The sequence below is a fragment of the Mastacembelus armatus genome, chromosome 7, assembly GCF_900324485.2.
Source record: "Mastacembelus armatus chromosome 7, fMasArm1.2, whole genome shotgun sequence".
Lineage (NCBI taxonomy): Eukaryota > Metazoa > Chordata > Actinopteri > Synbranchiformes > Mastacembelidae > Mastacembelus > Mastacembelus armatus.
The window spans coordinates 2,811,596-2,835,791 of NC_046639.1; the positions used below are offsets into that span (position 1 = coordinate 2,811,596).

General features: G+C 40.3%; 2 protein-coding genes across 3 annotated transcripts; one reads left to right on the plus strand and one right to left on the minus strand.

The window, feature by feature from the left end:
- The first annotated feature begins 1,540 nt into the window (after positions 1-1,540).
- On the plus strand, positions 1,541-11,376 carry samhd1 (SAM domain and HD domain 1). The gene is made up of 16 exons (XM_026333200.2): positions 1,541-1,895; positions 2,019-2,085; positions 2,588-2,660; positions 2,897-3,057; positions 3,390-3,505; positions 4,259-4,329; positions 5,617-5,775; positions 6,342-6,442; positions 6,559-6,667; positions 7,043-7,134; positions 7,244-7,359; positions 8,110-8,249; positions 8,948-9,043; positions 9,176-9,280; positions 9,449-9,586; positions 10,627-11,376. Exons 1-16 carry the CDS (start codon positions 1,715-1,717, stop codon positions 10,774-10,776), a joined length of 1,875 nt encoding a protein of 624 aa, XP_026188985.1. The 5' UTR covers positions 1,541-1,714; the 3' UTR covers positions 10,777-11,376.
- A 241-nt stretch (positions 11,377-11,617) lies between these two features.
- Positions 11,618-23,290, minus strand: LOC113146007 (NACHT, LRR and PYD domains-containing protein 12-like). Of its 2 annotated transcripts, XM_026333199.1 has the most exons (13): positions 23,050-23,290; positions 21,303-21,425; positions 19,913-20,050; positions 19,519-19,656; positions 18,376-18,590; positions 16,063-17,860; positions 15,525-15,701; positions 14,896-15,072; positions 14,382-14,555; positions 13,745-13,918; positions 13,049-13,222; positions 12,743-12,916; positions 11,618-12,503 (listed from the first exon to the last, which is right to left on the minus strand). In XM_026333199.1, the coding sequence occupies exons 3-13, from the start codon at positions 20,041-20,043 to the stop codon at positions 12,485-12,487; spliced, it is 3,351 nt and encodes a 1,116-aa protein (XP_026188984.1). In that variant the 5' UTR covers positions 20,044-20,050; positions 21,303-21,425; positions 23,050-23,290; the 3' UTR covers positions 11,618-12,484. The 2 variants fall into 2 exon arrangements, with proteins under 2 accessions (XP_026188984.1, XP_026188983.1); XM_026333198.2 differs by lacking the exons at positions 21,303-21,425; positions 23,050-23,290 and adding an exon at positions 20,970-21,172.
- Between the last annotated feature and the right edge of the window lie 906 nt (positions 23,291-24,196).

Here is a 24,196-nt window from a genome sequence, read left to right on the forward strand (position 1 = left end):
GTTACACAGCCACTGTTCATTTTTAGATGTTTATTTCTCTTTTATTGGTGCTGTATTTTCTGTTTTTTCCCTTTGGATTATTCTATTTTCTGAAATTATCACAATCATTATGAAATAATGTTAATTTGAAATCAATTACCAGTAAAATTACATATATAATAATTGTTTTATTGTACTCTATATATTACATTACATTTTCAGTGTAACATCTTTTGTGACAAAGTTTGAGTAGCTTTGTGTTTTGCTCAGTGTGTGTTCATTAGATCAGGAATATGTAATGGGACTAAAGGGAAACAAAGGTTCATTAACTAGTTGTACTCATATAGTCAGGTGGTTTGAAAACAGATTGTATCTGCCCTATTTGAAATGAAGCTTCTTTTCCCTTTATCTTTGTGAAGTATATGTAAAGTAACATGATTGGGTATTAAAAGTATTTTAGAGAGTCAGAGTCTTTCAGAAGTAAACATATACAGAGGTTCACCAATCTGTGAAAAGCTGCATCAACAAATTGTCAAACATTTCCAGAATAATGCTCCTCGATGTAAAATTAAAAAGACTTTGAATATATCATCTAAATCATCTGCATCTCTGATGGTATAGGGATGCATTGGTGCCTATGGAATGGGCCGCTTGGACATCTGGAAAGGCACAACTGGCCTGCCTGCAGTCCAGAGCAATAACATACAGTATATATAAATATAAACTGGATTTCATTTTTTTCTGTTTATTTCACTACAGATAATCAATAAAATAAAACTACTAGTGGGATTCATTTTTTAAAACATTGTCATTATAGGCCACTAACTGTGCCCAAATATGCCATTGTCTGGTGCCATGTGGAGAAAACCTCATGTCCCATCAGGCGTTAATGCTGCTCTCTTCCTGACCACGTTATTCAATCGCCATACTGTAACTACAATAACAACAACAACACACTGTTTGAAATATGCTGCCACCGCATGTTCAACAAGCTGTTTCCTGAACATAATCCTGGATTTGGTGGCAGCGAGCCTGTTTCCTTTCGCTCCGCTGTTTGTCTCCGCATGTCAATCAAGGGAGAACCAGCTGCGTCAAGTTACCTGCAAGAATGAATAATGTACCGGATACGAATTAATCCATTAGTAGTAAAAATCTATTTTAAAACTATAGGCCTCCCTAAAATAGCCTGCTCAGTTCGTACAGGCTATAACTGTAAACATGAACTGAATTGAGTTATAGACAGTCAGATTTAACCAAACACAAATTCCCAGAAATGATTCTGTTCATTATTGTGTTGTTTAGTCACAGGCTCCTCCTTTGAGTCGCTTTGTAAAATACATTTTCATGGAGTCCCTATAGGCTATACATAAGTTTTGTATTTAAGGCCTATTTTAATTATCTCCATTTGTAATTTCTGGGTTTGATCAGTGCATAAATAAATATTATTATTTATAGTAGCAGTCGTAATGATAGGTTTAGCGGTACTCAGCAGCTGTTATCAAATTTCGAGTAAGGTTTCGATGGACTTTTATTTTGAAAGCAGTGACCGGATGTGCTTTTGTGTTTCGCTTTGATATGACGCAGGGAGAAGAAACGAAACTGGAGGTTTTTTCGTCGCCTGTGAGGAAACTGGATCAGCTGTTGGCGCCGAGGTTGTAGGAACATTGTCGCGTGTAATTTTGCGGATCCCTACTCTTGTCATCACCCCGAATAAACTTAAGTTTGTCACAGCGACATGGCGGATCGGAAGCGGCCTTTTGAGGCGGTTCAGACCGCCGAGGACAGATACCGGACACCGGAGAAGAGAGTGTCTGATGTTCGGGTCCACGACTCGGACTACAAGCATTGGGGAGTGGAGGAAACGTGTCGGTATCTGCGGGGAGAGGGTCTTAGTAAATGGGAGGACATATTTAGAGGTTGGTTTTCTGCTATGACGGATGTGAGGCTAAATGAACAGACTAGTGAAGAAGACGTGTGCATGTGTGCAATGAGCTGTAACGTGGTTTGCATCAAAGCTGTTTGTTTCCTGTGTTGTCCAGCACAAAAAATCACAGGCGTCGGGCTGCGGTATCTGAAGGATCCGGATCTGGAGAGGATCGGCGTACAGTAAGTTGTCAAATATATAAAAATGATCTTTAGGGTCTTCAGGGTTTTACTTCATAGCTTTAAACTATAGTCTCTTTTTAGTTAATTATAAAAATCTTTATGAAATTTATAGGTCTTTCAGTACAGAAGAACTTATGGCATCCCCCAGGGCTCACTGACAAAATCTGTCTTTATTGTTTTAGCTGGTATTGTTTATTATGTATTTATTTAATAGTGAAATCATTTGTTATTTAATTGCTTTCATTTTCATATCTATCAAAAGCTGAACTCTCATTCAATATGATCACATCACAGTGCTCCCAGTTATTTTTTCATAATTTGATTGTTCAGCGTGTATAATGACACACGATGCCCAAGAAATGTGATCAAACCCATTTCCATGTGATGCAGTAAAATCAAGTGTTACTGTAAGACCACTTCCTGTCTGACATACTGTGATGTTTTGCTCTTCACTTGTCTCCTGAGCTGTCTCCCTCCTTTGAGCCTCTGTTATTCTTTCTAGGCGCCTTGGTGACCGTCTGCAGATCCTGCACAGCCTTAAGAAGCTGTGGCAGATAGAGGCAGAGCCAAGCAAGGTGAGGGCTATGCTTTCAAGGGCGAAGATATGTGAAAGACATAATAGAACAAAAAAGAAGCATGTAAGATAAATGATGAGGGGTGTGTGAAAATGCCACAGTCAGAGGTTTGTCCTCTGTTCCCATTTGTTGCCTTCAGTGTTGGCAGTTTATTGTCAAAAAGGCTTAGACAAGCTACAGGCTGTTCAAACCTGCCTGTCAAGTTGTTGAAGTAAGTCTGTCTTGTCTCCTACCAGGTGTTTAATGATCCAATCCATGGACACATAGAGTTACACCCACTTCTCATCAAAATCATTGACACACCCCAGTTCCAGAGACTGAGAAACATCAAGCAGCTCGGAGGGACCTACTTCGTTTTTCCTGGAGCATCTCACAACCGCTTTGAGCACAGCATTGGGTGGGTCTTAAGTTAGACACATTGTTTAATGATTCAGGCATCATGAGCCAACATTGCTTTGCTGTAAAATACATTTATAAAGCAAGAAAACAAGCAGAATCCTGGAGAGTATATTGAAACTCAGGCAGATCACATATACAAAATGTTTTCTGTTATACTGCTATACATAAACAACTTTATATGACACAGAGCTGGCCAGGCTCTGGAATAGCAACTATCTAAGTGCGTAATTCTCATAAGGGACAAACAGCAACCCCTTTATCACTGCCATGCATTAAAAATGTGTCGTATTTAACTAAAAAATGAATTGCTGTACTGTGTGCTGGTTACAGGGTGGGTTACTTAGCAGGACAACTTCTACAGGCTCTGAATAAGAGGCAGCCAGGTCTCCTTATCTGTCGCAGAGACATCCTCTGTGTGCAGATCGCTGGGCTCTGCCATGACCTGGGTGAGCGGCACATACATCCCTACACATCCTAACATGTTTCAGCGTTGAATGGAAATATGTTAGTCAGGGGTGTAACAGAACCAACCACTGAAAGTTTTGTATGTTTTGTTTATGTAGTTAGTGTATGAATAGGGGCAGAGCAGTGGAGAAATGTGTGCAGTGTTCATTTGCATAACTGACTGGTCACTGTTCCCGTTTCCATGCTCTCCTTCAAGTTCATCCACCTTCACTTTATTGTCGCATACTGTTTTCTTATTGATCCCACTTTTCCCACCACTACCAAAAAACAAAACTAGAATCACTGCATTGAGGTTGTATGCCTCTGCTGACCAGCCCAGTTATGCTTTACACTGAGTATGAGACTCCAGATTTGAGATGTCACGTTCACTAGAATGGGACGAATACAAGGTCAGTGAGCTTGACCTTTGACCTTTGAACATCAAAATCCAGTCACTTAAATGGGTCTAAGTGCGAAATATAAAGAAGTTCCCTTAAGGTGCCCCTAAGATATCACATTCACAGCGATGATTTATATGGACAGCTGGACAACCTGAAAACATATTGTCTCAAGCCACAGCTTTCATTGGTCTATAAAGATAAAAATAGGTATGAAGTTATGAAGAGATATGAACTTAATTGAATTTTGGGAACCATTACACCCATAATGTTAATTATCCTTCATTTTCCAGATTGGAACAAAACAATAATTAGGTGCAAAATGAGCTACTTTTAACTATGTTCTCTTGTATGCAGGACACGGGCCATTTTCCCATATGTTTGATGGGATGTTCATCCCCAAAGCACGTCCAGGAATTCACTGGAAGGTAAGAACCTCTGTTGTCCTCTTCCAAATGCCATTAGTGTCAAAACAAGGCCACAGTTAAGGAGACTCTTAAAGCGCTGAATCAGTTCAGCCTGTGACTGTGTTAAGGCAGCGAGCTGGTAACAAGCCAGAGAGAGAGCCAGTGTACTGAAGAGCTGGTTTGTTCATCAGTGAACCAACACAAAAATCCTTTCTTGGATTGGTCTTTGTTCTACCTTTAGTCATAATACTGTATCTGACATCTGCTTCTCCAGCAGCAGGGAACATGCACTTTCTTTGGTTTCTGCTGACTAACAAGGTTCATGTGTTGTCATGTTCTGTTGTTACAAAGCTTAAATTGTAGTTGATGAATCTGCAGAAAAGCATTTGGCAGTCCATGATGTGCCAGTACACTCCCTTTGATCCACGACTACATGCTGCTGGCCCAGACGTGCACATCAACTCAGTTTTATTACAGCAAAGAATGATTGTAGAGAAAGACATTTGACTTTTTGTTTGGCCACATTATAAAAATATCCCCATTCCACTAAAAATGAGTCAGTGACTGCTTCAGCAAGGTATCTTTAAAAAGGCTGACATAAATCATGTGATGTCTGTCAGTCAGATCCTTCCTAGACTATTGCCTGCCAAAGTAGACGAGTCTTTGGTCGAACTGTTTTTGAAAAGCAGTGAGTAAGAACTTGAGCTCCTCTTAGTCACCATTGGAAACTGTTAATGCTGCAGTGCATTTATTTTTTTCCAATGTAGTACACAGCAACCTAGATAGTTTTTTTGTTTTTTTTTTTCTCACATCAAAATCATCCAAAAGTTCTGCTAACCCTAAAATTTACGTATCAGACGATACAAGCTTGTACATCTGGACCCTTTTCATTATACATCAGGTAAACTCTCAAGTACCAGCTAAACTCACTTCACAGTAAGGACACTGTGTTCTGGTGTGGTGTGCTTTAATTTTTGTTTAATTGGTATGTAAACTAATCTCCTGCTCTATTATATGATGGAGACACAGCAATAAACAGCAGTTAAGGGCACTTGCCTTGTAAGCATGACAGTTGAGGGCTGCAGTATCAGTGTTCAGATAAGTGATAAGTAGCACTAAGATCTGCTGTGCACACAGTCATTAGGTAAGTTTTGGCCACAGACCTGCTGTCTGGAGAACGTGTGAGTTAAGCTTTGGCAGCTGTATAGTGTCCTAACCAAGATAAGCTCTGACTAATGAGTCACTGGCCTTTCATTTTCAACTGTAACTGGGCGGCCCCATACTGATGTGAGTCTGTGTCTCTCGCAGCATGAGAAAGCCTCTCTCGACATGTTTGACTACTTGGTTAGTGACAACGGCCTGAAGCCACTGATGGAGGAGCACGGCCTCGTGCTGCCAGAGGACCTGGACTTTATTAAGGAGCAGATCGCCGGACCACTGGACACTAACGCAGCTCAAGGCCAAAAGGTAACTGCCAGTTCTCCATTTTCTATACCCGCTTAGTCCTTAATCAGGGTCACAGGGAGCTCTCTTTGGGTGAAAGGCAGGGGTCCACCCTGGACAGGTCCAGTCCATCACAGGGCCACATAGAGACAAACAACCTCACACACTCACACTCACTCCTATGGGCAATTTAGAGTCACCAATCAACCTGACATACATGTTTTTGGACTGTGGGAGGAAACCAGAGTACCTGGAGAAAACCCACACAAACACAGGGAGAACATGCAGACTCCACATAGAAAGGCTGGGTTGCGAACTCACGACCAACAGTGCTAACCACTCAGCCACCATGCTGCCCATCTGCCAGTTCTAGCTATGTGAAATGAGTCAGTAGCATCATTTAGTCATTTAGGGCGTTTCCACTGAGTCAACTTTCCCAGGAAGCCAGACAGGAAAAACAAATAAACCTGTGTTTTGACTGGAGATGCCAGAGGCTAAATTTATGTCCTGTATGACAGTTCTATTGGTCAGTCGGGAATAGTGGCCAGTAAAGTTGACTCTGATGTTGCTGTTGTCTGTCATCTCCACAGTGGCCATATAAAGGTCGTCTAAAAGACAAGTCCTTCCTCTATGAAATCGTTGCCAATAAAAGAAATGGCATTGATGTGGATAAGTGGGACTACTTTGCCAGGTGGGTTTAGTTCATTTAATTAAAAGATGCTAATTTTAGATTGCATTTTCATACGTTTCTGCTTAATTAAATAGCCCATCTTCACATTCACGTTTCTTCTTTCTGTCTCTTTGCAGAGATTGCTACCATCTGGGAATCCCGAACAACTTTGACTATCACCGCTTCCTCAAGTTTGCCCGAGTGTGTGAGGTGGACGGGGAGAAGAACATCTGCACTAGAGACAAGGTGCTGACTTTGTTGCATCTGCTTTTTGAGCAGCTTTAAACATCTATGTAGGTCAGGGATGAGCAATCAATGTTCCTCGAGGGCCACTATCCTGCTTGTGTTCTAACTATCCCTGCACTACCCACTGTTGATTACCTGGCTCAGTTGTGTTCAGCCAATCCTAAACTGGAATATACCAACTCAGATGAGGTGCAAGTGGGGGAAGACAAAATTAATTGGTACCTTCCAGCTTCTGATTGGCAGAACACACCTGACCCAGGTAATGAGCATTGGGAAGGCAGGGATAGTTGGAAAACAAGCAGGCCTGTGGCCCTCAGTGCCCACCTCTGATATAGATGATGAGCTGTTACTATAATACAGTCATTCTTTTAACAGGAGGTGGGAAATCTGTATGACATGTTCCACACAAGGAACTGTCTCCACAGAAGAGCCTACCAGCACAAGGTGGGCAACATCATAGAGACCATGTGAGTATCTCATTGTGCCGATTTAGCTTGCTTAGCTTTACTTTGTGGTTCACTCTTATAAGGTGTGCAGCACAATGTTCTCAAAAGGTGTTTGGGTGTGTTTTCACAGGATTACAGAGGCTTTTTTAAAAGCGGATCAATTCATCCAGATTGAAGGTTCAGGAGGGAAGATGTTCACTCTCTCCACAGCCATAGATGACATGGAGGCCTACACCAAGCTGACAGGTCTGTAGATACATGCATGCTGTATGTATTCTGTTGAAGACTATTAGAACCTTGGTACCATCTCTGACAACTAAACTTGCACTGTTATCACATATTGATTATTCTACTCCCAGTGCATGCTCTGGTTATCTTTGTCCAGCTGTGGTGGATTCTGTGGTAGAAATTTCTTTAAGTTTGAGAGTTGCTAATTCTCAGAAAACAACCACAAGTGTGATGAATCATCTCAGGTTTAATCACGGGCCCGGAGAGGTCGTCCTTGCAGAGGTCCTCTGCCGTCTGTATTACAAGAGCAGTTTATATACCGTACTTTGGGCTAATCCTGAACAGACCCCCACATTGGTTGTTCAGGTACTATCTTCAGTCTTCTTACCATCAAAGAAAGAAATTGTTGGCAGTCATTTACAACTTCCTACCCTAAAACACTAAACCAATAAAACAGACAGAACCACATACCATGAAAGGGTCAAGCAAGCATTCAACCCCCACATTGGTTTAAGTCAGTGACCATTTACTCTGTCGTAAAATCCCACAATTCTCACCAACTGGCACTTGCTATAATCCCAGTTAGACCAGTTGAAAGAAGTTTATCATCTTAAAATGTTTTGGCTGTATATTTCATACTTAGTACTTTTTGCCTTTATACTGCATATGTCTGCATTGAACATTTTATGATTGTTTTTCATGCCTTTAGGTAAATATTTATTTATTTCAGCTGAGCTTTCACCCTGCTCATTTCTATCGGTCCTGTAGATCATGTGTTTGAACAAATATTGAACTCCTCCTCCGCCGATTTGGCTGAAGCCAGGCAGATTTTACGCAACATCACCTGTCGACGGCTCTACAAGTGTTTGGGCCAAACCCAGGCAAACGAACCCATGGAAGTTACCCAGGTGAGCGTTTGTGTTAATATACATCAGTATTGTCTCAAAAGCAACAGCCACATTATTGGCAGAGAATAAATTTATATGCAGGCTGTGGTTGTGCCAGTTAAACTGTTGAGCTGAAAGACCTGAGAAGACTGGTTAAGCTGGGTGTGCAATATTTTATATATTTTTAAAAATGTTCTTGTGCTCTTGATTTCACAATGTGCTGCTGTAACTAATCATTTTCATAATCAATCCTGTGACATACATTTTAATTAATCCGTTTACTCAAAGATATTCAATTCACTATAATATGAAACAGAAAAGTGTCATGTCCTCACCTTCGAGAAGCCAGAGCCAGAAAAAGTTTGCTACTTTTGCTTAAAAAATCATTTTAATAATATATCAATAATCAGAATTGTTGACATATTCCTACCTGGACATTAATCATTTCAGAGATATTGCCACATGAAGATACTGAACTTTGACATAAATCAACTGAAACCTGTTTGCAGCATAAAAAACACTGAACATTCTGACTGGATTTTGGAGAAATAGGTTTTAACAAAGGGATTTGACTTAAATTTCTCATCTCAGAGTTCACTATATTTTACATGAAGGTATAACCAAACGGTCAGATCTTGTGTAGTCTTCCCCTAAGATGAAAATAATGTCTGCCACCTCCACTTCTCTCTTTCTTTCTCTCTCTCTCTTTGCTGTATAAGGAGATGATTCAGAGCTGGGAAACAGAGTTGGCCCAAGCAGACCCTCCTCATAGCTTTCATGATGTCAGTCTACAGTCACAGGACTTCATAGTTAATGTGAGTTTTAGTTACTTTTAATCTCATATGCTCAACTTGTTCATAGCTCCAAAAGAGAACTTTTAATGTCAATTTTAGTTCTGTTTATGACTTGATTTGTAAGCTACTGCCTTATTTCCCCTTCTCCTTCAGGTCATTGAGTTGGACTATGGGATGAAGGAAAAGGACCCCATCGACAATGTACGTTTTTATTGCAAGAATGACCTGACTAAAGCCTACCAGATTCGAAAGGACCAGGTCAGAACTGAAGAAAATGCACAGAATTCAAAACCTAATCCTTATTTGCATGGCCTACCTACAGATTTTGGTGTTGTATGCTCCTCAGGTGTTTTTCTAAATGTGTAGAATGTTCTTGGCACTGCCTCTATCTTACATTTACAAAAATCAACTCTGTACTGTTGTCAGGTGTCAAAACTTCTTCCAGAGCATTTTGCTGAGCAGCTGATCAGGGTCTACTGTAAGAAGAGAGATAAGAAGAGTCTGGAGGCTGCCGGGAAGCACTTCGTCAAGTGGTGCATGGACAGGAACTTCTCAAAGCCTCAGGTAACATTTATCTGCTACAATGGCAGCAGTGGTGAGCACTGTTGCCTCACATAAAGAAGGTCCTGAGTACAAATCCCATCTCTTATCCTCATATACACATATACATGTCATCCTTGGCATCCCCTTCTATGATAGACTTTCTATATAAATAGTTTGTCTCTTCATGAAAACAGTCTCCAGGTGCAGCTACTATCTGTCCTTGTTTCTCATAACTGGGCAATCTATCCCAAAACTTTCTCAGAGCAGAGGAGGCATAATGAAAACAATGACTTTCGGTTCTTCTCACCGTATCCTGCTCCTTATCTCATTCACCTTGAGCTGCTCCGCTTGCTCCTGCAGAAATTAATGGGTCACCTCATTGTTTTCAATAAGCAAACACACAAGGTGAATACACTGCACTAATTACTTGTTTCATAGGTAGCTCCATTGTGATCCATAGTCTATCATTATAATTATATAAAATCAATTACTTAAATGAATGTATTGTTTGGATCCTGTGTCCTGTCAGACTGTAGTGGGCGTTAGCAGTTAGATTGTTATAATAACAATGTGATGGTGTGAAATGGGTCATTCAGGGTGATGACTCTATAAATCATTACCTGAATCTGTCAGTTTATTGTTTAGCATAGCATCCACAACTGTGTCATTTGTCAGTAAATAAAGCTCTAATAGCACAATGTACACAACCTGCACAGCATCTAACAGCTGACAGATACAGTTAGTGACTTGCTGGTGAACATGGTGGAGCATTTAACAGCTGCAGAGCCAGATGTTTCCCCTCAGGAGTTGGTAGAAACCAGAAACAGACCTAAAATGTTTGTCCACTTGACATTTATCAAGTAGCCAGACACAAAGATAAGGTTTCAGTGAGGTGCTGCCTCCATCTTGTGGCTAGAGACAATAACCAGTGTCCATGTTAATTTAGCAAGTACTGAGCACTTACTGAGTCACTGTAAGGTTGGACCCTGTGTCAGGATTGATGCGATGTACACTATATGCTTCTCTTAATACCGATGTCTGGTGTTTTTATTTATACTCAGGATGGAGACATAATAGCACCTGAGCTGACCCCTCTAAAACCCAACTGGCTGAACAGCAGTGATAAGGATGGTGAACATGGCAGCTGCAAAGATGTAAAACCTGGTAAAGTAAATGGACCAACCAAAGCCAAAACTAAGCTTTTTAAATAGGAGAAAGAAAAAATAATCTTCTGTTAAACGTTTGGAAAATAAGACAGTTTTGAGTGAAAATTCTATTTTTCTACAAGTTGAGTGTTTCAATGAACACAGGAAAAGTGAAAATGGCAAACACCAAAAAGTCAGTGTTATAAAGAAGATCCATTTCACATTCAGGTACTGTACTTTTATTTTTTATGAAAAAAATATCTGCCTTAAAAAATATGCACATCTTTTAGTTTGACAATTTTATTCAGGTTTTTGTTTTAGACTAATATAAAGCTGAAGTCACATTTTTAAGTTGAATTGTTACATAGCATGAGCTACAGCCTATACTGCCTATATACCATACTATCATGTTCTTTACAAACAATCATGTAAAGTATCTTTCAGGTCTGTTTTTACAGCATGTGCAGCTGGTGTGTTTCAGGGAATTTATTCAGGTTTGAATGTATTTATTTTTCTGAGGTGTTCTTTGGTTGTGTGGGTTTTATAGTGCTTTATTTATTGTTCTTACAATAGACAATAGTAGCTAAGCTGCACATTGCCATCTTCATCTTAAACTGTGCAACAGTTTACTGGTAACTTTGGAAAACATTTAAAATGTTATCTTTTTATCAACCTGTGACGTGTTTTCTCCTGCCAAGCTTGAAAAGTGTTAAAACAGCTTGAAAATAAAAAAATCTTGGTTGAGTTACCATGTAAGTGAACTTATTGAACAACAGGTGGCGTCATCCATCAGTTTAGACTACATGCTTTTTGCCGTTTAATTCTAAACACCACCGGCCACAACACAGTTTTGTTTATCACAGTAATCTCTATATTAAGAAAACAGACTTAAGACAATATAGTATTATTTTTTTTATATGGAATAGTTTTAGTGCACTGAGATGATTTATGCACTTAAAATATGGAATCACTTTCCAGATACTTTCACTACATCTGGTCAAGAGTTAGTACAAGTACTTCAAACAGTCAAATTACTTCTTGAATAATTATTAAAATCAAGCAGCTGACAGGACTAGCTCACTTTATTCTTCTTTAAATATAAGTTGCATTAATGCATATGTAAAAAAAAAACTTTACAAAACAGTAGCTCCTGTAATGAAGACTGCAGCACATTGGGGATTATGTAAACCTATAAAAATGTGTTCTCAATGTTGTCATAAATACAGTACAAGGATAACTGGGTACGCTCACTTGAGGGGTAATGGTGTTGAACTGTTTGAGCTGTTTGAACATTCAATATAGACATTTTTTCACACAAACATTCAGGGAATACTGCTTTTTCACTAACTACAGAACTGGCAAGACATAATCATGTTTAAGAATTCTATACACTTAAAAATATTGACATGAAATAATGCTCACTCTATGTAGATGTTTTTGGCAACACAATAAAACACCATTTAACACCTATGTTGTTTGTGCAACTTAGTTCAGAAAGCAAAGCTTAACAAGTCTGGTCCCAGCTATTTACAAAAATGACAAACTATCAACAAGACTACATATGATTGGAAAAGTGATTTGACGTACTAACATTTCACTTTCATCTCTTAGAGTTTTATTATCAACTAGTGAAAATGACCGTGGCTCTTTCAGACAGTCCAAAATCATGTCAGTCTAACGCCTTCTGAAGAAATATCTGGACAAAGTTCCTCTGACTGTAGTTTAGACTTAGCTGCTGTGGTGCAGTGATGAGGCGATGGAGTGAACTCCTGGTTTACTCAGTGTCTCCCATTCTGTTGGCATGAACAAAAGACATCTACAGGTTCACTCAAACACATCATAACATTCAGCTTCTCTCATAACTCAGTGTTTCCTGTGCAAAAAGTCACAAGTGTTTCTGCAGTTAACTGTGAAAAGCAGCCACGTAGAAAGTTGCATGTTTAAAAACACAAACAGAATCTTGGATTTATTACTGGCTGACTAACATAATGACACTAAAACTAGTAGAGACTGACTGAAACTCACTACTGACCTGAGAGTCTCCAATCTCCAGTGTGAACTGTCAAGGAGAGTAGAGAGCAGCTTCATTCCTGTTTCCTGTAGGTTGTTTTTCCTCAGGTCCAGCTCTCTCAGACAAGATGGGCTGGACCTGAGAGCTGATTCCAGGAAAGCACAGCCTCCATCTGTGACCCGACAGCAAATCATCCTGTGGAGATTAGAGGATTTTTATGGGGGTACAGGCAGCATTTTATTCCACCCACAGAAATGTATGACCATGGAAAGAGTGAGTCTTCTTTAACACACTATGTCTTATGATCAATTAGAGAAGAGTCCCTACCTCAGAGAGTCTAGTCTACAATGTGGGCTCTGCAATCCAACACACAGCAGCTTCACTCCTGAATCCTGTAGATCATTTTGACTTAGGTCAAGCTCTCTCAGACTGGAGGGGTTGGACACCAAAGCAGAGGCCAGAGAAGCGCAGCAGCTCTCTGACAACCAACAGCACCTCAATCTACATAAAAGAAAAATAGCATGTAGTCAGGAACACTACACGATTCCTGGGACAATCCCCAGCCTCTGAGAATTGATCATTTAATGCTGATAATGATAAATATAAAACTGCATGTCCAACATCTTCAGAACACAACAGGGAAGATCAGTAGCAAGACAGCAGTTTATATCAAAATCAAATAAGCATTTTATTCAGGTATAATTTGTAAGTACACAACTTTTGATTTGTAACATTTCTGATTATACTGTCTATACTTTTACTACACAAACACAATTTTTTATAGCAACCAATAGGTGAATAATAATAATGACAACCTGCTGCTTTATTTAAAGCTGTAGTGGGTTGATAAGTTTTATATCCCTTGTTATTCTCTGGTTAATTGATGCAGTTTGAATATCCTTTGACATTTTATTAGTCCGTGTGAACCACAGTACTATAGTATCTATATGCAGATGTGTGACAACTATTGTCAGTGAAATGTTAACATTGATGTTATGGCCAAACTGAAACCAGCTGACTGACCTCAGAGCTTCCAGTCGACAGTGTGGACTCTCCAGTCCCTCACACAGCTGCTTCACTCCTGAGTCCTGCAGGTCGTTATTACTCAGATCCAGCTCTCTCAGGCTGGATTGGTCGGACTTCAGAGCTGAAGCCACAGAAGTACAGCAGTTCTCCGTCAGCCCACATCTGTCAAGACTGTAAGAATAACATTAAATCTAATATGCTAATAAAAACAAACATTTGGATGGTGTTTGCAACTGCCATTTAACACAACAGCTAAATGGAAAAGATTTCTTTCTATATGTGGGGAAAAACTACTCTACAAGAAAGAAAATACAAAGTGGAGAAATGGATCCTGACTCACTTTAAGTAAATCAGCTGATTTAAAGCAAACATGTCATTTGTCAGTGATCTCCTGTCTGTGCACACCTTGGCATGGGGAGAGAAATGACTGAACTCCATCACTTCCCATGTAGGTGGAAGAAAGAAATAATGCATCTCTCTAATAAGATGGAGCTTGATCACAGTGCAATGCAATTTTTATGGAACTCCTCCAGCAGAGAGTCACAACATAAAATCCACACAAAATTGAGCTTATTTCCTAAATTTATTACAACATCCACCAGTGACCATCTGCATGTACGAACAAATAACTCACCACAGAGTCTCCAGTCTGCACTGAGGATTCTTCAGTGCAGCAGACAGCAGATTTACTCCCAGATCCTTCAGTTTGTTTTTACTCAGGTCTAGCTCTCTCATGTGGCAGGGGTTCGACTTTATAGCTGAGGCCATATATACACAGCAGCTCTCTGATAGCCCACAGCAGCTTAGTCTGGATAAAGTATAACAGAATGTAGTTGTTAAAGGCAACATTTTTAGATATAATTTAACCTTTTACTGTAGTTAAACCATTGTTTCATGGTCTAATCATAGCTGTAGACAATTTAAATATGCAGCTGTATAAGTCTGCAGGCTCAACTAGCATGACAGTGTTATTTAGAGGTAGAAGTTATCACTATGGAGGAAGAGGAGGAATCTCAGAGGAGAAGGTAAGGAAGACGGGTTATAAAAGGTGCATAAAGGGCCAAGACCTAAGTGCTATAGCTTTGAGAATGACTGCAGTTATCGTACGACGTTAATCTCTGCACAGAGTTAATAAAATTATGTCTGACCTCAGACTCTCCAGGCAACAGTTTGGACTCTCCAGTCCGACAGAAAGCAGCTTTACCCCCGAATCCTTCAGATAGTTGTTGCTACTCAGGTCCAGCTCCTTCAGATGGGAGTAAGGAGACTTGAGGGCTGATGCCAGAAATTCACAACAACTTTCGGACAAACTGCAGTTCTTCAATCTGAAAATATGATAAAGGATAAAATTTAAAAAACACACATTCTTCTCCTGAGGTTTAAATCTGTAGCTCAGCATTACTATACTTTAACTAGCAGATGCTTAATTTAGCAAAGAAGCTTTGTTATTTTGTCTTATGGACGACTGTACAGTCAGGTTTGCATATACTGGGACAATGACAACCACACTGAGTTTGAAGTGAAAGCGAAGACTTTCGCTGAAAGTGTGGCATTAACCACATTCTGATATTCTGCAACCACACTAATTCTGAGGGTTTATAAATGACAAGACAAATTAACAATTACAAATATAAGGCTTATTTTTAATGCATGCATGTACTGTCCAAATATATATGAACCTTAACTCATAGTGACCAAATTGCAACAGCTGAAAAAGTCACTGGACACTTGGCTAATTAATACATCCAGTAAAGAGCTGTTCTAAAAGCTGTCTGACCTGAGTATTTCCAGTCTGCAGTTTGGACTTTCCAGACCAACAGACAGTCGCTTCACTCCTGAATCCTGCAGATAGTCATTTTCACTCAGATCCAGCTCGTGTAGATGGGACGGGTTGGACATGAGAGCTGAGGACAGAACTTCACAATGCGACTCAGAGAGCCCACAGTAGGACAGTCTGCAAATATGTAAATATGGTAAAGTCAGTGCTTACCATAGCTGCACAGAGACTGAGCACAGCACACAACTAAAGAATAGCTGGTGCACTGGCTGCTAGAGGCAAATAAACACATGGTCCAGCAGTCACTATTACTCACATAGGATATCAGGAGAAAATGAATGATCCCTTAACTAGTCTAGTTACTGCCGTAACAGCTATAGTATGCACTACAATCAATTGACTACTATACCTTAGCACACACTTGGCCAATCAAAAATCTTTTGAAATATTGTGAACAGCTATTTAAAACACATTGTTATACTTTATTTCTGCAATAATTAAATATCACTGGCTTTACAATGTTAACATTTGGACTAACCGAGCATTTTTGCAGTTTCTGACAGCTGGGAGCAATCTTCGCCTTCCATCCCCTGATGCATTGTACTTCTTCAGGTCCAACACATCTAGAACCTTCTCTGACATCTGCAGCACATAGGCGAGAGCTGAGCAATGAGTCTTAGTGAGTTTTTTCTCTGATCTGTTCTCTGACTGCAGGTACTCTTGGACCTCCTGATGTACCGAGTGATCATTCATTTCCATCAGACAGAGGAAGATGTTGATGCTTCTGTCAGCTGAGATATCATAAGCATTCATCTTCTTCAGGTTGTTTATTGCTTTCTGGATGCTTTCTGGACTGCTAGTTGTCCACTCTAGCAGACCTCCTAAGAGGTGATGGTTGGACTCCAACAGCAAGCCATGAAGGAAACGTACAAAGAGATCAAGATGCCCATTGCTACTGCTCAGAGATTTATCTACAACTCGACTGAGGATGCTATCCAGACCTGCCTCGCCACTGTTTGCATCCCAGTCTTCTCCTAGGAATGTCGTCAGTACTTCTATGTTCCTGTTCAGGTAAGAATGGACCATGTAAACAGCAGCAAGAAACTCCTGAATGCTTAAATGAACGAAGCAGTAAATTGTTTTCTGAAGAAGTACACACTCCCTCTTGAAGATTTCTGTGCACAGACCTGAGAAAACTAATGCCTCTTTGACATCAAGACCACATTCCTCCAAGTCTTCTTGGTAGAACATGATGTTGCCTTTCTCCAGATGTTCAAATGCAAGTCTCCCCAACCTCAGAAGGACTTCCCTGTGAGTCTGCATCAGCTCCTGCTGGATGGTCTCATGCCCTTTATCATACTTCTGAGTCTTCTTCTTGGTCTGTACCATGAGAAAGTGTGAGTACATCTCAGTCAGAGTTTTGGGAAGTTTTTGGTCTGTAGTCAACATGTGCTCCAGAACTGTAGCAGTGATCCAACAAAAAACTGGGATGTGGCACATAATGTAGAGGCTCCGTGATGCCTTGATGTGTGAGATGATTCTACTGGACAAGGACTCATCACTGAATCTCCTCCTGAAGTACTCCTCCTTCTGGGTGTCAGTGAATCCTCGTACTTCTGTCACCCTGTCAACATATGATGGAGGGATCTGACTGGCTGCTGCAGGCCTGGAAGTTATCCAAAGGAGAGCTGAGGGAAGAAGATTCCCCTTGATGAGATTTATCAATATGATGTTGACTGATGACATCTGCGTGACATCGGACACAACCTCATTGTTCTGGAAATCCAGCAAAAGTCTACTTTCGTCCAAACCATCAAATATTAACAAAACATTACAGAGAGCCAGCCGCTCTGCTGTAACCATGCGGAGTGTTGGATCAAAATCCTGAAGCAGCCTGAGAAGACTGTACTGTTTCTCTTTGATCAAGTTCAGCTCCCGAAATGAAAGTAGAACCACAAGGTTAACATCTTGATTTTCCAGGCCCGCTGCCCAATCCAGAGTAAACTTCTGCACTGAAAAGGTCTTTCCAATACCTGCTATACCATTTGTCAGAACTACTCTGATCAATCTCTTCTGACCAGGTAAGATCTTGAAGATGTCATGGCATTTGATTGGAGCGTCGTGTAGAGTCACCATTTTGGACATTGCCTCAAGCTGCCACACCTCATGTTGGATATTAACACCTTCACATTGTCCTTCAGTGATGTAAAGCTCTGTGTAGATCCTATTTAGTGGAGTCTGAAGTCTTGATTCTGTAGTTCCTTCTACTGTAAATTCATATTTCCCTCTAAGATGGATCTTATGATTGTCTAAAACCTCCTGCAGACCACGTGTCGCTGAAACACAAGAGGATGAAGAATAAACAAGATTTGAAAAAATAATATATGTATGAATATGTCCTGGACAGAATTAGCAGGTTGAATGAAACTGTAATTGCTGCATAACTGCTGATTAATTTCACAACAATCTCAATTCAAAATTTTGTTGAGCTGCACCATCTCCACATGGGCTACAGCTAAACTGAGTTAACCAAAAACATTACTCCAAACAGTGACATGTCTTCTAGTGCCTCACTCAGATCCTCTTACTGTGGAGGAAAGGAAATTTCAGAGCAGGCAATAGAACCAACTCTTCCTCAGAAAACAGTGTTGCACAAAAACACATCAGTAACCAAACCAAAGTTTCTGATATAGAGTGGTCCAAAAACCCCAAGGCTCAAAATACAGACCCAAGGAGATGTCCTACAAGCACCAATAACCTGATACCACCTCTGCCCCTTCAGGCCCTTTGCAGTCAAGAGCCAGACCAATAGACCAATAAAGTGAGTGATTTAGAAAAAGGTCAAACCTACTGGGTTTGGTGACAGTTTGGCTAGATGTCTGCAGTTCAGGACTTCGTCTGGATCTTTTAACACACTGGTGACATGGGAAGTCTCCTGTTGACTTTTGCTCCATGCAGGAGTAGTGTCTGGAGCAGCTGGAAGAGACTGAATCCTTCAAGACCTCCAGGCATGAAGCACAGCATGGCACCTGCTCCTCCATAACAGGACTACTCCTTTTCCTCTCACTGTGAAGATGAGACAAAATGCAGACAGATTCTATTGTTAGTTTCAGTTAGTCAGAGTTTAAATAATCATCAGTACTGGTGCTCAGCAAAACAGAAATCGCTATAACCAGAGAGGATTCAGCTCCTTAAGTTGTCAGCACTACCACTGAACATGTGCTCTGTGTCCTCTCTACTGGCAAAACACAATGTCACTAGTGGTCTGTGTGATGTTGCGGAATTATGGACACTTTCTAAAAGGATGTGTCATGTTGCCTTTAGCCCAGAAACCAGCATGGTTAACACCAACAAACAATGTGAAACAACAAGTGATGAGGGTTTTTCCCTCTGATCAAAAGAGCATGTGTCACTGAAGTAATTCAAATAATCCTGCTGTGTGTTTGACAGAGATAAGAGTCAAGCTCAGCTGGCAAGCCTAAACACACTTATCCGAACACACACACACACACACACACACACACACACACACACACACACACACACACACACACACACACACACACACACACACAGAGCTCTGGTTTATGGCTTCATTGGTCTCCACAGAAGGTGTTGTTTGCATACTTGACCTTTCATTTCCTTATCTCCTACTTTAAATCTCTCCACAAAACAATAAAGGAAACGGATAAAGTTAATTTCAAGGTCAGGAAAATACCAACAAAGTGACTATACTCATGATTGTGTTGCCAGGAAAATGGAGCTTATCAAAAAAGGAAATAAAAGTGGAAAGGAAAACTAATATTTTGATTTAAATTATGCATCAGTGGTTGAAAAATGTGAATATAATAACGTAAAACCCACCATTGTTTTATCTACTAAACAAAGAGTCCAAATGAAGACAGAATCTGTGGATTATCCTTCATTTGTTTCTGCAGTTACAGTTGGATCACTTTATTTATTCCACAAGTCTTAAGATAATAAGAAGTCTTACTATGTGTTCACAGGTCCGGGTGTGTTACTGAAAATAAGAGGAGCGTCTTTGGACTGGTCACTTTTCAGAGACGGACAGATGGATGCAGGCGACTCTGATCTGCTGTCCTGATCCTTCCCATGGGTAGTTTTCCTCAGTCTAACGGATAAGTCAATAACAAAACTTCACATCAGACATTGAAATGAATGAGAGTCAGACTGGTTGCATTCATAATTGACTGCATTGCCATGAAACTGGAGCCCATAAAAATACAGAATTGGGAAAAAATGTATTAATTTTATAGCTGAAAACGTATTGATTATTATCAATATATTAAGACGTAGCAACGTTTCCCCTCTGCTCAGAGTTGATCACTTGATTTGTTCCACAGGTCAAAAAGAAGAAAAAGTCTTACACTGCGTTCAGTGGTCCAGGGTCATTACTGAAGGCAAGAGGATTCTCTCTGGACTGGTCACTCTTCAGAGACTGACAGATGGATCCTGGAGACCTCGCTCTGCCCTCCTCATCCATCACAATCATATTCATCTTCAGTCTAAGATATATACAAAACCTCACATCAGACATTGAAATCAGTGTCAGTCAACACAGTTTTTGTTGAAATTAAGGATGTGTTATTATTAATAATGAGTGTTATTTGAAAATTCCTGCATTTCAGTGATTATTGAACCGTGTTCCCATCACCTACGCTGAAACTGTTTCAACAAGCTTTTTCCATCTGCATGCAAAACAAGAGGAACAAGTACAGTGACTAATGCTGCTGTGAGCACTTCTTATATCCTGAATCCAGGGTTTCTGTTAAAGTACAACATGGTATTGAACAGGTCAGTACCAACTAAATTGGCAGCAAACATCCCTGACATGCCTGGACTGATAACCAGGTCACTGCATTCACTCACACACAAAGTGAAGAAAGTAGTTTCAGGCTCAGTGACATGGGCACAGCTGACTGTGAACAGGGATCAATGGCTTTTAGGACCTTTCCTATAATAACAGTAAAAGCATCACTGACAATAAGACCAATGATCTTTATGTAGAAAGCTGTATTGACTATGAGTATCACTGCTGGGATTATTTCACTTCTACTAATGAAATGTTAGTGTATTTGTTTTTGCAGGCATGTGATGTTGGAGGGTTAGTGTCAGCCCATGTCAATGCTCATACAACAGGACCATGAACCTGAGCCTTCCCCTGTATATTTCCATTGTCAGTGCGTAAAAAAGGAGGATGGTGCTGAATGTGATGTTGGAGGTGTGACCCCAGCTGGTAGCTATTATTTCTTCTTCTGACCTAATCCTAATAATGAAACGTGACTTTCCCAATGTAATGATATTTAACTGCTCCACGGCTCAGCTCACATTTACATTTACACCGCACAATGCTTTAACGCCATACGTTTTGATGTAAATACAGACTGTGGCACAGCCCTTATACACACGTTGTCCATTACTCACCCGGCACTGGCTTTACCTCCATACTGTTACCGGTCCGTCCATTGTTTAGCCTGCGCGGATCTGCGTTTCCGACTTAAAGCGTTTTATTTTCCTGCCGTCTACGATGTGACAGCTGCTTCACAGAAAAACTAAAACTAAGTTTCAGTGACAGCAGCGATGACGCACTTACTGCTGCTTTTGAAAAGTGGGCTGAGCCTTGCACTTCCGCGGTGAGTGCACCTGTATTCGGGTGTTTACGGTAAGCCATAAACCATAACGGAGATGTAAGAGCTCACCATCACCTTATTAAACCACAAGTGACAAGTCAAAGAGAACAAGAAGAACTCTTCTTACTGTGTGTCCAATGGTCCAGGGTCATTACTGAAGGTAAGAGGACGCTCTTTTGGACTGGTCACTCTTCAGAGACTGGCAGATGGATCCTGGAGACCCAGCTCTGCCCTCCTCACCCATCCCATCCTAAGGCCGAAAGACAATTCAATAACAAAACATTGAAACCAGTATGTCACCAAATTAAGACTGCAATTTAACACAAAGTGTTAGAAAAATAAAGTGGGTGTGAGTGCTGGAAGCTGAGCTCGCACTCAGCTGCAATGCTAATTTATGCTGCATCAAGAGGTTAGAAAGTAAAAATGGTTCTAATTTAAAAGCTGCCTACAAACTGGATTGCTGTTTGAAAAAAAAAAAATCTGCATAGGTTACAATGCTTCATTCAAAAGACACACTAGACTCTGGTCCTGGTTGAAGAGTTGCCAATGTGTGTAGAAAGGTGACGCTGTACTGCAATACTGATTAAAGGAAATGAGTGAAGGAGATAGAGGATCTCATCAAATCAGATTTTAGATTGAGCTGCTGGCTGGTTGGTCAGATACTAACAAATGTTTAGTTACCAGGTGTTGCTGAACTTCTGTGAACAGATGGAAGTTAAATTGTAGATTAAAATTATTAGCACCTTTACTGTGTGGACCAAATCCCTTCAAAGGTCAGTTTATTTAACCTCTTTGTTGACATTTTAGCTGTACAACATAGAGAAAAAAAAATCTGAATGAACGTTGAAAACTTTAGACAAGTCCGTCCGTCCATCATCTATACCCTCTTATTCCTAACCAGGGTCACAGGGATCTGCTGGAGCCTATCCCAGCTCTCTTTGGGTGAAAGGCAGGGGTCCACCCTGGACAGGTCACCAGCTTTAGACAAGTCAAACTTAAAACACAATATTTCAATAATGGGAAACAATTTCAGATTATATAATAAAGATTTTTAAAAGATTTTAGTAAGATACAAACTTAAAGGAAAACTTGATCACAGGGAATAAGAAGTTCTCAAACGACTTCAGTGACATAAATAAAACAAAAAACATTTTCCTTTAGGGCTCTAAGTCAAATTGTGCCTTAGAGACCTAGTATCTATGTTTTTGTGGTTGTCTGAGAGAGAAGACTATGAACACTGGAGCGATTCACAAAAGTCATGTTTACTTTTTTCATTAAATGCATAACCAGTTATCAAAGTTGTTGTTTTCTTTTTCCCACAGTGTTAATATCATGTATAATGGGAAATTTGCAGGGGCCCCATTAGGGGCCCTGAAGTCTGCTGGGGATTTCATCCAACCACAACAGTTCACAAAGAACGTGATGCAGCACAGAAAACAACATGACAAATGACAAACTACGCTCAGTTGGCAAATTACACATTGTGAATACAAAACACAGTGAGATGAATTAAAACCAGTGACAGAGAAAAACAAAGAATGAAATAAAACTGTGAGGTTGGTAATTAAGAAAACGGCAAATGTGAAACAGCTATGACGTCATCTCAGAGAGTTTCTTTTGTGAATGTCTTCAAATGAGCAGGAAGCTTGTGTCTGCAGCACCTGACCATGACACGTGAACGTAACATTTGCAGGTCCAGTGAAGGCAGCACCTTGTGCAGACTTCTACCCTGTGGACAACAGACCTTAGACAAACACAGTGACCCTGTGAACCGCTGAGGTTTTAGGAGGCGAACGTCAACACTAAACATGTGTTGGTGTGTGACAAGGACGTGTTTGTTTCTTTAAATTAAAGAAAGGGAAACTCGGGCCTACCTTTCTCTGCAGTCCGATGTGTGTGTGCTGTGTTGATGGTGTTTGTCGCTGCCGCTTTGTTTTACTGACAAACTGGGAACGTATCAAATATATTTTACTGCTTAGTCACTGCTTTGCCGTAAAGGTCATAATGTGGGCGCAGTCTATATTAAGCAGTGGCATTGCGGAAGAGAAGACCGCTAACTTCTTTTTCTCTTTCTCCTGTTCTCTCAGTATCGTCACTCCTTTCCTTGGGAAGGGTCCGGTGTTATGGCGAGTTCTGACTGCACCACGCGGGAGCGCGCACGTCTAAAGCGAAACTCCCCAAACTAGTGATTTCTAAGGCAAAAAGCTGTTTAGAAGCAAAAGAATTGCTCTGTTGGGTTCATCAGTGATGATAACTGACCCTAACTTCATTTTTCAGTTTGTGAATGTTTAGTGTCAACTGTGTTTTTTTAGGCTAAACTCTGTCCAGAGCGTTTTCTCATTAGGATTTGACTGCAATTTGCTCGCTTTGTTTTTAGGAAAAGCTTTATAGACTAATCGTTATGGTGAAATGAGGTTGAAATAAATAAAATGCCAAGATCTGCATGCCCCGGCTAAGTTGGATTTAAAACACAATGGGACCAAATCAGTTATTTCATTTTATTTATTTTAGCTTGTTTAGTTTTTTTATTTTTAAAACAGAGAGGCCAGAGTTGTTTTTGTTTTAGACGTGCGCGCTCCCGCCTGGTGCAGACACATGTCGGCATGCAGGCAGACAAAACTCGGCGTAACACCTGCTGCAGCCTGCGGACCAAATCCAGTGACGACGCCTCCACTGTCTGAAGCAGGCGCAACGGGCAGTGCTGGTTTCCTTGAAGCCAGCACTGCCCTGTTTCCTGGAACAGTGCGGGGTCCTTACGTGATTGTGCACATAAAGAACAACTGTGTAGGTTGAATCACACGAAATGGCAAATTACGACACATTCATTGAAAATTCTACTCAAGTATACGTCAAGTAGCTTATTAACATAAAAATATTGTGAAAACATCCCAGTACTCATTGTGCAAAAAACGACTCGCACGGTTGTTAACATACTGTATTATATTAAGAAGAAGAAGAAAAAGAAGAATATTAATCCCCATGGGGAAATATAATGTATTGTATTATATTATATTATATTAT